The 14,400-nt window shown below is 40.5% G+C and overlaps 1 protein-coding gene across 1 annotated transcript in view; it reads left to right on the top strand.

Moving 5' to 3' along the window:
• Positions 1–14,400, top strand: part of tenm1 (teneurin transmembrane protein 1) — a 246,359-nt gene that overhangs the window by 170,386 nt on the left and 61,573 nt on the right. Inside the window, exons 18-21 of the mRNA XM_033632857.2 lie at positions 715–1,000; positions 8,771–8,914; positions 10,016–10,268; positions 11,029–11,049. Coding sequence (XP_033488748.1) covers positions 715–1,000; positions 8,771–8,914; positions 10,016–10,268; positions 11,029–11,049 — 704 coding nt within the window. The remainder of the gene's footprint in view (positions 1–714; positions 1,001–8,770; positions 8,915–10,015; positions 10,269–11,028; positions 11,050–14,400) is intronic.

The following is a 14,400-nucleotide window of genomic DNA, read 5'->3' as shown; positions in this document are numbered from 1 at the left end:
AATGAACACATCGTCAAAATGAAGGAACATTTTATCCTCACAACAAATAACACCTTAGGACAAACAGGCAGTGAGAAAATAAATGGAAAAGAACAGTACTTAGTGTTCACAGTGAGCTTAGTGACACCCACTGTGTTCACCTGTGTTAAGAAACGGAATCAAAGCCTTAAGACTTTTGATGAAAATGTGTCAGAGATACTCGTCTTAGAGATAATTTGATTTAAGGTAATCAGTGACTCAAATGGTATCTGATTTTAGCCAAGAGGAATATTACATTGGATGAATGAATATTTGCTGCAGCAGCTTGTTTACTGTTTATCAGAGAGATGAGCTTGGCTGTTTATTTACTAGTCTGGCAGGTAGAGGATATATGAGTTTTTTTCCTTTATTTTCTTTAAAAGAAAACCCCTCATGTTACAGATATCATTATTTAGAGTCCATTCATTAAAAGATAATCTTTAACAAAGAAACATTATGTTCTTCATGAAAATGTTCATTTTATGACTATTATTGTAACACAGCTAACACATATTCAGTGTACTCACTGCATCTCACCGTGAGGGCTATTTCTTGCTGTACCTGTCAGACACCCTAATTAAGTGAGCTCCTTATGCAAATACAAAGTAATGATGAAATATATATTTTTTCTTTAACTGTTCTCTAATTGCTCCCTCTTTCACCTTTATTTCTCATCCTGCTCTCCATCTTTCATAGGCGGTGCAGGAGGAAGTTTCAATCCCAGGAGCCTTTTCAAAGCTGAACTATTTGAGCACCCGCGCTGCAGGCTACCTCTCTCTGCTGAGAATCCTCCTCACACCTCCCTCCCTGTTGTCCCCCATCTCCCCACTGGGCAGTCTGTCCAAGGTGCATGTCCGTGCATCCGTCCAGGGAAGGTTGTACCAGCGTTGGTATCCCGCTGGGCCTGGCCTGGTCCATAGGCTGGTGTGGAACAAGACTGATGTTTACGGCCAGGAGGTCTGGGGCCTCACTTATGCTACTGGTAGGTAGAATATATATACAATGCGGCTTGCTTTTCAAATGTTTTCTTATTTCTATCTTAAGTAAGAGAACAATAAGAAAACATCAGTGCACATCATCATTGACAGTTCTCTGTAGTAGTCTCAGTGGCTCGACTCTCATTTCACAGCTGTGTTTTTATTCTAATGTTTCTATTCTTTATCCCTGCGTGTATCAGTGTTTTGAATGTGTCATATAAACTACAGGATGCCTAAACTTCCCTCTGGATTTATTAAGTAGTTATCTACATCTGGGGCATCCTGGTGGTCCTAGTGTTTAAAGGGAGACTTTATTTGTATATCAATTACTCGTCCTTGTTACACTGAATATGTAAAGAAAACCTTGTTTATCTCACTTACCTCCAAGGTGAATAATTAATCAAAAAACAGAGAAAGTACTTGTACTTGAATTTAAGTAAAACATGGATGCATTTAACATCAGCAAAAGTATATCAAAACATCTGTTTATAAATATGCTGTATAATGCAAGTCACATTTATTCAGCCGTATTCTCCGTACTTATCTGACTAACTGATCATTTTGTGTGTGAAGTAATCCTTTAACTCACTGGCCAAGTGCATTAAATGCAACCTCCACAGTTCCCATGTCACCCATCCACTTCTCTGTCATTTTTACATTTCTGTTTGTGCACAAATTAAACATGTTAACAAGTAATCACTGAGCTTTAGTGTCACCAGGCGAATTTGCAAACTCTTAAGTGAGACATGCTAGCTGTGTCCCCGTTTGCAGTCTTTATGTTACGCTAAGCTAATCTCCTCCTTGTTCTCACTGCATATTTCATGCACAGACAGTAGAACGGCATCATTCATCACATCTAACGCTCAACAAGAAAATGAATCAGCATACTCTCCAAAATATTTAACTATTCCTTAAAACAGGGCACGGGTCTCCATGGGAAAATGGATTTGTATGGCTTAGTCTCATTGCCATAGTATTTTTAGACATAGCATTGCTGAGTTATACAGTGAAATGTCCTCAGATGGGATGCAAACTCAGAAAATAATTCAAAATGAAAAGGTTACCAATTTTCAACCCTTTAAAATAAGATGTTTGGTTCAACTCTGTCAAGTGCTCAAATCTAACAACACTAAATCAGAAATGTTATCATCCTCCCCATTAACACGGAGGCTGATTGGAAATCGTCTTGTAAATGATTGACCATTCAGTAGGTAATCAACCAATTGCTAATGGGCAGTCTCTTGCTGTGAAATGAGAGATTGAAAATTGCCTGATAATAAATGATTTTTGCCGTATCTAGGTCTAGTGTCTGTAATGGTGCTTTGACAACTGCAGATTTACCAGAATGATAGGAAGTGCTCATTGTAGGTCAAATATCATTAGCGAGAAAATTTGAAACATGTAATAAATGGATTGGGAAGTGGTTCCTGCGGACAGGTGAACAGCGAGCAGTTTAGATTCTGTACCACCTTTCCAAGTCCTTCAGACAGCAGAAAAAAAGGAACAGTGTAGAGAAGAAAGAATGGAAAGGTGTATGGCTCGACAAATATACTGTAGGGTAACTGGCAGTAAAGATATCATCCGCAGTGGCAGGGAGATTGCCCTTCCCGACAGTTTTGACAAGACTGGCTCTATGGAGAAAAATGTGTGCCTGTGCAAAATACAAATCTGTGCATGGAAAGTTTGCAGGAATGAGGCCCATTGTCTCTGTTTTTTTACCCGATGTCCTTTCTCACCTGTGAAAAAAAAGATATACTGGATGTAAAAACTGTTAGTGTTATTGCACCCTTGGTTCATTATGGCAAAAAATGGCCGTTTAAAAGATGCCATCGAGGCTTAAACTTCTGAACTTTCTATCGGTAATTTGAGAGATAATGTTTCTGCTCTCTGTGCTCACCGCTTTTTTCTTGTGGAAGGTTGTAGACAAACAGTGGAGCTGCGAGAGAGAGCTTTCCATAAGCACTGAGATATCGCAGGCATACCAGAAGCTATGTCCACTCGAGTGCATGGTCTCGAACAAAGATTGCATCTCTCCGTCCCTCGGCTTTCTCTCTCCTCCTGATCCATCCCCACTCCTCCTTATCTGTTAGAGCTGCATTTCATCTGCTCGAGCTCTCTCCCCTGATCTTTCACCTTTTCTCAACTCCTGTGTTATAGTTTTTTTTAAATTTGCCCCGCATTGCTGAACCACCTTCCTCCCTGCCCTTTTTACCCCCTTCCCTCGCCTCCCATTCTGTACCCTCACTGTGTTTCCTGTGTTTCTGTCCTTAACTGAACTCCCTTTTCTTCTCCTCCCTGCTTGTTATTTCCTCCATTCTCTCTGATCTCCCCTGTTGCGTCTGTCCTGTCTTCCTCTGCCCTCCACTGTTCTCTGTTCTCATGTTTTCCCCTGATCCTTTCCTCTGTATAGTTCCTGGCATGTGGTAGAACATATTTTCAGTGAGGGAGGGGCTGTCCTGAATACGTGCATACACGCAACAGCTTATGTGCACACGCCTATTAATGTTTAGAAGAAACAACTCACAGACTTTGTACATTCTCTGTAGTAAAGTCCTTGCATGGAAATAATACCACGATATAACAGCGGGAGAAATTTAAGATTATTTCTTTTTTCTTTTTTATTTGGATGGTGGGTTTGTTGTTGCTCCGTAAGCACAAAGAGGACACCACAGGCTTACTTTTCATGAACCCATCAGTGCCCAGATCACAGTCATGCATGCCCTGCCCAGTGCATCAGAAGCGTGCCAAATGCACTTTTGGTAATTTCGTGGCCAGGCTCCTCTGGCGCACCTGTGGCGTACTTAGGCATGGGGTGGGATCAGAAAGAATACATTATCATACATTATAGGTGGGTGCATCAGAGGCTGTAACAAACATGGCCAATCATATTCATTACTTTCATCCCTTTTAAACACAGAGCTCTTCCTGTCATGATGCACTGGCAGTTTAACAATCCTGTGGAGAGTTTTCTTCAAAGGAAACTTCCTGTTGTCTTGGACCTGCAGAGCTTCAGATATGAATACAGCACCTCAAATATACTGCCAAGAGAACTGGGTTCACTTCTGTGGGGGTGCTTATGGTCTGACGGTTACCACGGTTTCCATGCATACTAGCGTGTGAGTTAATTTGTCATCACAATGACACTAACTATCTGCAGTGAAATACCACTGTAATACCATACCAAAAGTATTTAATACATGGCGTGCTGTTTTTTTGTCCCGGAATTATTTTTAAAGTTTAAAGTTTGCAGATATAATTGCGGGAAACCAAACTGTTACCCTTTTTATCTTAATATTGCCACATATACCTGACCCTGGTAATGATCCACAAATAAATTGGTATTTTAAAAATCAACAGTCTCCATCATATCATGTTGCTCACAGCAGCTGCATGTCTGCCTGTGTTATAATTACAAAACCTATTCAGGCGACACTTTTGCCAAAGTTGTTTAAAAAAGATGAGGCAGGCAGCCGTTGAATGGAAACACCTACTGAAAGACTGGCAGGAACGGACCATCCTGGGAGAGTTATTAGCGGAAAGAGGAGTTTTAAATGATCATAATTTTCCTGGAACTGTATAAATGCATCCGTCTCTGACACGCCTGTTGATTTGCAGTAGAAACTGTAGAATAATTAATCATAACAACAAATATGATGCTGCTGTGGTTATTTTGCAACATTCTGATCCTTATTTTACAAAACCGACCAGTCTGCCGTGCGTAATTGTGGCTTGACAGTGTGCACCATCACTCCTGTGAGAGACTGCAGATGGAAATACCTGCTGCTTTCAGATGGCTGTAGAGTCACTAGTTTAAAGGAAAGATCTTTGGCACAGACCACTCACTGTCTTAAATGACAGAGCTGGTAAGAATCACTCATTAATCGTTGGCATTCAAGACATAACCGAATTAAAATGTTGTTTTTTCCTGTGCAATCATGTGTCAGCTGGCTGGAAATCGTAGAACAAAAGTGGAGAGACGAACAAAACCTGAATAAAGGGGATTTTTATATGACTTCAGGGAAGATTTTATGGATGTGTTTTGACAAATAAAGTGACCAAAATATTATGGAACACAAGTACGCTGAGCTTTCGTCCTGCTCTGAGCAGGAGGGCAGCAGACCATACGAGATGCACTCTTTCTGAGCGTAAAGATTGCAGTGCGCTGCTAGATTGGCATTGCCACACCCTCTCAAAGTAATGATGAAATATATACCCCTCTCTTCTCCTCCCACTGTGGCGCACGGTGAGTCACCAAGGTACCAACATAGAGCCCAAAGATTCAAAAGAGTTTCAACAAAATAAAAAAAACACTGGATTTACAGGATAAATCTCCCAGGCAGCATAAAAACAGTGTAAAGTCTGCATAAATGTGCCTGCTGATGTATAGATGACATGCAGACACATTCACCACTCGATGCTGTGTCTTTATTTTCCATACAGCCTATTTTAATGTAAAAACTGTGCTGTTTTACATTATTTTTTGAAAAACAACAGTCGTTCACTGGTAACCACACATCATGCCTAACGACTGTTGCTCACCAGTGGCCCCACACACTCCTAACGACCGTCGTTCACTAGTGTGACTCACCTGACCCAAACAATGGTCCAGTGAAACTCCACTAACGAAGTATTGTCTTATGAGGGTGGTGGGTGTATACCTCCACAGAGGTTAAAAACCTGAGTCTTACTCCACTGTTTGTCAGACTAGTGAGGACTAGTCAGACTGATGCGTTGAGAACTGATGAAGCCGCTTGGATAAGAGGCGAAACGTCTTCTAGACAAAATCAAAGTCCAGTTGCCTATGATTTAATTGTTGCCAGAATGGAATTGACCTGGATAAATGAGAATATCCACAGAATTATTTTTTGAGGCGTTTTTTTTTCTGTGACCAGTTTATGTTGAGCAGCTCATCTAAACTTTTAACTAATGTGAAGGCACACAGTCACATCTGCATATCTAAGTGGAAAACAAATTTATCCTTCAAATTAAGCACATTTTTTTCCCATATATTGGGAGCTGCAGCCCCCCACCCCCAACCCCTTTCCGCTCTAATGGATCCTGGTGCTTTGTTGGCACAGCGACACAGACAAGCACACACTCCCGTTTCCGCCAGCACGTGTGTGCGTCTCCACACACTTCATGTGCTCACACATAGCCAGAAAGAACAAGAGAAAGGGAGATCATGCTCTGTTTGCTGGGGTGAACACATTGCCTGAGGCTCCAGCAGAGGGGAATGAAAGCTTTCACCTGTGAGATATTGAGTGTGCGTTTACGGACTGCATGTGTATTGTTTGTGAGAGAGAGTGTGTACATGTGTGTGTCGTTTCTTGTAATATAGCCACAGTAATATTCGGTTGTGAAGCAGTTCTCAAAACACTGACACTTTCCCTTTGAGATTGCTTTGCCCGTTTTGTCCTGGAAAAGCCTTGTTCCTCAAATGAAATAAGTTTTATTGTAGGTTTAAAAAAACGGGACATTGTCCCTGCTGACGGCAATGTATTTATGGCAACCTTTTGATGCATTTTCATAAGGATGGATTGGTTTCCAGGCCATGAAACAGGCTCTTCAAGGGGGTGCAATGTGACTTCAAGGGTCAGAAATTACACAATATGAATGTGTTATATTTGAAGACACGTGTTTTGATTTTACTTTAATATAAATTTAAACTCTGTGCGTCTCACTTCTCTCTCTGCCCTTCAAAAGCTCAAGATCACAAGCCTATCAGAGCTTAAGACACAAAATTGAAACAAATGAACCTTTTGAATGAACTTCAGCGATAGTTCCTCGACTCAGAACTTTTGTCCAACACTATACGGTTTCTTTTTCTCTTTCACTATCCCCAGTGTCCCAAATTACCCATTATTTTCCCTCCCCAATCACTTTATCGATTGTAGCATTGAGTTGGAGATTTAAGTTGGCCCCATGTGGCCACTGAGAGTTTCTCTCTGCGTTAGAGGGAATCTCCTGAGTTTGTACATAATGCGAGCGCCCCTACTTACGTATTCCACCATCTCCCGTGGTCTTTATGCTGGCTTTGCTCCCCAGTTCCCCTTGTGTGCCCATCAAATCAGATGCATGTCGGTTTACAATGAAGACGGAGAGAGAGAGATCAGTGCCAACAGTGATTGACAGCAAAGACTATTCTTCTACCGTGTTTGTGTCACACGCGTCAAGCTGTCCTCACTTTACAGTGTGTCATTATCTTAATTTAAGCAATGTTTTATCATTTTAAATTGTGGCTGTAATGAATTCCTACTGCTTTAATTATACAGTACCTTAAAGGGTGCTTTTCATTCCATACATTAAACAAAAGTGGGCAAAACGTTTCAAACATCACATAACCGAAAGAGAAATGTGATGACTTCTTTCTTTCAGGTTAACTCCTCTACAGTCTTGTAACCAACACTCACTCCCAGCCACTCAAAGTAATCTAACGCTGGGCATGTGATATAAAAAGGCTTTACTTGTAAACTACTGAGTGTAATTTCAGCACCACAGAGAATCATCACCCAACTCTGCAGGTCTCCTCAGCTTGATGCTTTAGTGTCTTTCAGCTCATTATTTTGATTTTCCAGCCAGCAAACATCATCAAAGTAGTTTCCAGACACAGCAGGCAGCTGTTTTCAGTGTAAAAGCTCTGATGAGCCACCACACACTCCATCGTATCAAACGGCAGAAAGGCAAAGTTAGCGACTAGCATGTGAACGTAGCATTTAGCTGCTTAAATGCCAGATATTTGGTAATCAACAGGAGAGTAAATGTTGGACTAGATGGCTAGAGACATAAATGCTAATGTTGCTCTGTGTCTGTTGGATGTGTAAGTGAGCAACTGTGCTAATAAGTTCACTATAAGGTGTTATTATGTCAGTGTTGTGTTTACAGCTTCTTCTGCTGTCTCCAAGTGGCCAACAAAATTAATGCAGCTTTAAACTAAAGAAGGCATGTACATTTGTCACCTTTCAGCAAACTTTGCTGTTTTTGCCTGATGAGATTGAGTTTTTTTGGTTAAAGAAACGCTAGCAATCACAGTTTGGATGTGTTTGTTATTTCCATGGAGTCTAACATTATTTCGAATCTTACTTTAGTGATGTCAGCACTCTTGAACATCAATAATATTACAATTTTGCCGACAGTTACAACATAAGTTGCGCCCCTCAGCCTCAGTGCCAACTTATACTCCAATAGAGAGACTTGATGCATGTTTGGTTCTGTACGTATGTGTTACTGTGATTCAGAAAAACATATATGTAAGTGTGTTTGTGTGTTTACATGTTTTTGAGAGCTACCACGGCGTTGTCACCTGTTGCTTTTTAAACGCATTCCAAGTCTGAAGTGGTAAATTACTGTCGAAACATATTTAATCCTGCCAAGCCAAAAAAAAAAAAAAAAGCTGTTGATAGTTGTTAGTTGTAGTGGGAAGCTGCACAGCATATCATTACAACTAAGAGGCCAAGCAGCTAATTCTAGGGCTCCTTCATGAAGACGGGCTCCTCCTGATTACGCCTCCACTTCTCACTGATCTCTCTCAAACACACACACTGATGAGGTCTCGCCACAGGCCTTTCATCTGTCTCACCACTCAATACAGTATAGTTTTGAGAGAGATAGGGAATGTGTGTGTGTGTGTGTAAAAGTCTGGCTGTCAAGTTCTATACAAATACAGCCGCACACAGTCATTTTGCCGAACGTACTGTGGTGTTAGACACAGCAGGTCTGCAGCACATAGTCATTACTGCGCGTAACATCGAGCCCACTTATGTGTGTTTGCATTTCAGTGTCTGTTGGCTACGAGTATGAGTCATGTCCTGGCGTTATCCAATGGGAGAGGAGGACTGCTCTGATGCAGGGATTTGAACTGGTCCCCTCAAACCTGGGAGGGTGGTCTCTGGACAAACACCACGCCCTCAACATACGCAGCGGTGAGAACAAACAATATATTTGCATACAGTTTTTGTTTGTATTTTGTCTGGTTTTGTGTTTGGCATATTGAAGCTAAGTGCCGCACCTGCCCTTATTTTCAAATGCAAAAATGTAACTGAATCAAACTGGTGTGTTTTTTTGTCGGTGGTAGGGGATACAGTACTGAGGTTGTGTTTTCTTTGACTCAATCACATGCAGTGTGTCCCAAATAAATAGTTTAGGGCAAAAATGCTACAAGATAAATCTTGACATTCACAAAGGACTATATAAAATCTCACAGAACTGCAGAAATGTCAAGGATAACACAATAAAGTCCAAGGTTTTCCATTTGATTTCCGCTGAGGTCCATGACGCAAACATAGCAAAAATACAGGAGTCTGAATGACAAGGTGACATCATACTACAATACTAACAAACCACCATTAAAGCCCCCTAAAAAATGGCTTCAATTGTAATTACTTCTCTATAACATCAAATATTTCTTGTTAAATGTCAAACAATCTGAGTAGAAAAATGCAAAAACATCAGATTTTGTTTGACGTGTAAGTTAAACACTCAGTTCATTTGCTTCATTAGGGTGGTGTGGGTGTGGTTTGATCAGCTAAACTCCACAGCTGTCATCAAAATTAGTAAATTTGATAAATGACACCTTTATCCAAATGACTGCCATCTACCTAAAGCCAGTAAGACGAGCTCAGACAAAAAAAAAAAAAAAAAAAAAAAACAGTCATGTGAAATATCACAAACTTAAAAATGTGGCAGAAATTGTTCATGTAGGATTGGTGTGTTTACTCACCTACGCACAGACATCTGTTTCCAACACGCTGGTGAAGCAAATTAAGTTGCACTTAAGATTTGAATTGTATTAAGTATCAGATGAAACACAATCTACAAAGAATTTGTTCAGTTATTGTAATGAAAAAATTAAATATTTATTATAAGGCTGTCATATAACTGCATAGTATTGTAATAACTCAAAATATAAGGTAACTAAAATGGCAGCCTTACTTTCAGCTTCAAAAGCTGATGCCTCGTTGCCACTTTCAAAAGTTTGTTTTGAGCCCTGCTTTAAATTATTTCTTGCATTCCTCCCTCCCCAGGAATCCTTCACAAGGGAAACGGGGAGAACGTCTTCCTCTCCCAGCAGCCTCCTGTCATCAGCACTGTGATGGGGAATGGTTTTTACCGGAGTGTCCCCTGCGGTCCAAGCTGTAGTGGCGCTGCTCGGGACATGATGCTCTTCGCCCCCGTGGCGCTGGCCAGCGGCCCTGACGGCTCTCTCTACGTGGGGGACTTCAACTTCATCCGCAGGGTCCACCCTGATGGATACACAAGGACCATACTGGAACTCAAGTGAGCAACACAATCTTGTTGGGTATGCATGTGATAAGAGGAGACTGATCTTGATAGGGATCTCCCACAGTGGGAAGCAGTGGGATTTTGAGCATCGGATTGACTTGAGCACAATTAGAACAAAATTAGCTGGGCTGATATGGGTTAGCTCTGGTCGGCATCTGCGGTTGTGATCTGTTTGATCTCAACAGAACACATTCTGAAGTTTGTCTCCATGCACAAGCAGAGTGTGTGAGGTTCAGACATCACAGGCTCTAATCTACCTCTTTAGGATGTGAGAGCAGCTGAAAGTCTTTGCTGTGAAACAAAGATATTTTTTTCCGTGGATTATGACGATGATATCTCCTACTGCGCTGCAGGCACTACATTCTCTATTTCTGTATTTTCTCAAGCGTAGAATCTCGATGGGATTGCACAGTCATTTGTCCTGTAAAGTGTTCTCCTTATGTAACTTTACTCTCTCATTCTCTGTTATTATTGTATCTCTGACTAATATTTCTGGTTCAGACGGAGGTTTCATAGTGTCTGTATTTGATACTTCCCTGTCCTCTGGGAGGAAATGCCAAAAAGCTTCCTGTTTAGGTTAATATTTAATGTGAAACAATACAGCCGTCTAAATCAACCCTAATCTCACTTTATGAGGAGAAAATTGACTCATTGTAGCCTATGAAATTCTGAGTGACTCTCGTTAGCATCATAAATGATTGTTTTTACCTTCTCTTTTCTCCTTTTTAAATGCTCCTTTATGGCTTATTATCAGGAACCGGGACACCAGACACAGGTGAGAACTAGTGATTAACACCTCCTTTTATATTCCTGTACAAAACACACACTTACACACAAAAAACACGTGTCAAGAGAAAGGACAGGCCATGTTGCAAAATGCCTCACGGCACTTTATCTTGGTTTGTTTAATGCGTATTGTATAATTGCATTGACCTGACTTTCTCTCCTCTCACAAACACACCACTCCCAAAATCTGCATATACTCAGGTTGTAGTCAGATCTGTCCTAACCCCATTTATATTTCACTAGGCGATATTAAATTTGTAAATTGGAAATCAGCCAAAATGTCAAGGATTTCATGTTTCAGAGGATTACTGGAAGTCTGTTTGGTGGATGCCGCAGTTCACGCACTTCCTGAGCCAGGCTAAAAGCCTGAGGCCTTGCATGGCCTTGACATCGTCCCTGGCCCCGAGCCTTGATGGTGGTGTGAGCTCGATACACCATGTTCGACAGAAGATTAGACAGATGTTATAGGGTTTGTGTGGGTGTGGATGTTTGTGTGTCTGTCTGCGTGTGCACCGCTATCAGGGGTTATATCAAGCCGATTGTGTGTGTGTTTGTGTGTGCTTGTGGGTGTTTGTGAGAGAGACGAAGAGGGTTTATCCGATTTGAAAAGAGAGAGGATTTTTCAAGATGCCAAAGTTTCCAACCATGCAAAAAGGATAACCTGGCTGTGTGTTTATGGTTGTACCGTATGGGTGAGTGTGTACATGTGTCTGCATGTGTGAAAATGTGAACGTGCACAAAGTGTGATAAATTCCCTCTGTATAGGCTCAGTCAGTGATTCCCAACCAGTGGTACTTGTGCCTCAGAGGGTACTTCAGCAGTTGCCAGGGGGTAAGTGCAAAGACTGTTGAGCAGCTCAACCACTTAGATTAAATAGAATTAAAATTTTAAAAGATTTAGCCAGCCAGAGACAGTTATAACTTCCAAACACTATAAGTTGCCACTAAGATGGCATGAAAACTAGTTCACTTTTGAGAAGAAATTAAAACAACTAGCTTAAAGTAATGGAAACATAATAGCTAATAGTTATGGGAAACACTTGAATCCTTTAGCTAGTCCCCGGGAGTCCTTAGCATTTTCGCACTCCTGGTTCCCTCATCCTGAAGTCAGTTGGTTTTTTCAAGTCTTGTTAACACAATCGTAAGAGACTTTGACTTTTTTTTTTTTTTTTAGCTTTTATGGCAGTTTGCTAACAATTAGCTAAATGAGACTGCAGAGCTCTGTTCGAAGCCATCCACTCACTCACTCACTCACTCACTAACTATTCCCTATTTCGTGTTTACTATATAGTGCACTACATGGGGAACGACTGAACGAGATTTCAGACACTAACTGAAATTTTCTGAACGTCGTTGCGTCAGTAGCAGCGCCGCATACTCCTGTGACGCAAGTGGACGCGCCGAGCATCATGTAAACAAACCGGGCGCTTTGAGGATGATCAAACTGTATGGTGGTTGTACGTTTTGTCAATAAATTGTTGAAATGTCAATGGTGTGGACATTTGGTTTTGTCAGCTACGGTTGTGTGTCTGCATTGTGAGCTGTAATAGCCCACGATAGTGCACGAGCTACAAGCTACCTGGCTCATGCAAGCTAAGTGGCTATTATTAGCTCATGAGCTAACGTTACCGGCTAGCATCCTATTCGTTTCTTTTCTTTTTGTGCCATCTTTGCGGTTCTTCTTCTTCTTCTCCTCTGGCAAAAGACGACCGCATTGTATTGTGGTATACAGGAGTAAAATGTAGGGTACATTGTTTGTTCACTCACATTTGCTGTGCATTGTGGGTATTTTATAGTCCACTATATAGTGAATGAAATTAACCACGGAGAATTCGAACAACACTACAAAATGGCGAACACACTATATAGTGCACTATATCTTATATCTGTGATAGGGAGCGATTTCGAACACAGTACAGAACGTCATCACACCGAACACGACTTTTCAGCGTCGTTGAGGTAGGGATGTTAAATCATGCAACTGAGTGTGGTTCGTTTGTAGTCTAACGTTAGCTTTTTATCTCTGGTGATTGCATTTGGGCTTAAAAAATCATGAAAATGGAGTTCATTTGTGAAAATGATCTTCCTGAACAAAATGTGTGAGTACCATAAATGTTTGTTTGCCACAGCAATAATCCAAAATCCAGTGGAAATATTCTACAGGCTTTTTTGAAGATGGAACCAGGGCGAAGCTAACTTCTGCCCTACAGAAAAACGTAATCCCTGAAGCACTTTATAGCTAATAGATATGCTATTATGCTAACAGATGGCTAAAAGTAGTGAATAAATGATAGCTAATTGATATAAGGTGTTGAAAAAGCTTAAGTGGTAATGGATGCATGATTAGAATAGAATGTTTAATGTAATAGTAGATAAACAGTTGAAATTTTTAGCTATAAGTAATGGATAAATGGCTGAGGCAGCTAGCTAAAAATAATGGATAAATAATAGCTAATAGTTATGGAACATGGTTTGGATAAGTTTGGATACATGATTAAAATAAACTAAGCACAAAAAATAAGGAAATTTGTGTTTGGTAGATTAGATAGGTGGAATAGATTTAATCTTATACTGTTGGAAAGCCTGTTTATTTCCCTTTTTAAATGGTGCCACATTTGTAAGGAACATGCATTTGTGGGATGAGCACCAGAACTGAGTATGAGGGTTGCGCTCATGAAAAAATTGCCAAATCTTCTCTGCCAATGCTAAACAGCTTTTTTGTATGTAAATGAACTAGATAAACAGTATACATAATTATCTGAAAGTAATTAATAAATTGTTGAAATTGATAGCTAAAAGTATAAATATTTGAATTAGTTTGCTAAAATGAATGGATAAATAGTTGAAATTATGTTTATAGTAATGAATAAATGGCTAACACAGACCAAAGAAGCAAAGATAAACGGTTGAAACGGCAAGCTAAAACGAATGGATAAATAGTTGAAAATGCTTCAAGTAAAACACTTGAAAATAGTTATCTTAGTAATGACCAAATGGCTGAAACTTCTGCCACTCTAAGGGAAAATATTTAACTGTATGAAAAATATGATTCTGATATTCACTATTCTGTCCACTTTCATATAATCAGTTCATAGGAAGACATCTGGACCCTGGTAGCTCTTGTAAATGAAAAGGCACTTTAGTCAATCTGACAGAGCTGTGGGGCAAGTCAGATTAGATTGACGCTGTGTTGCGAGCCCAGGTCTACGCCTATAGCAACTGTATTTTTCCGTAGGCACTTTGGATACCCTTTACTCACCCTGGAGGTTTCTCCTTTAGTTCCTGCTTCCTCCTTTTTCTCCGCAGCAGCTTTTTACTGGTAGCTGCATGTTAGTGTTTCT

Source organism: Epinephelus lanceolatus, chromosome 7, assembly GCF_041903045.1.
Source record: "Epinephelus lanceolatus isolate andai-2023 chromosome 7, ASM4190304v1, whole genome shotgun sequence".
Classification (NCBI taxonomy): Eukaryota; Metazoa; Chordata; class Actinopteri; order Perciformes; family Serranidae; genus Epinephelus; species Epinephelus lanceolatus.
This window is presented reverse-complemented; position numbering and strand designations above follow the sequence as displayed.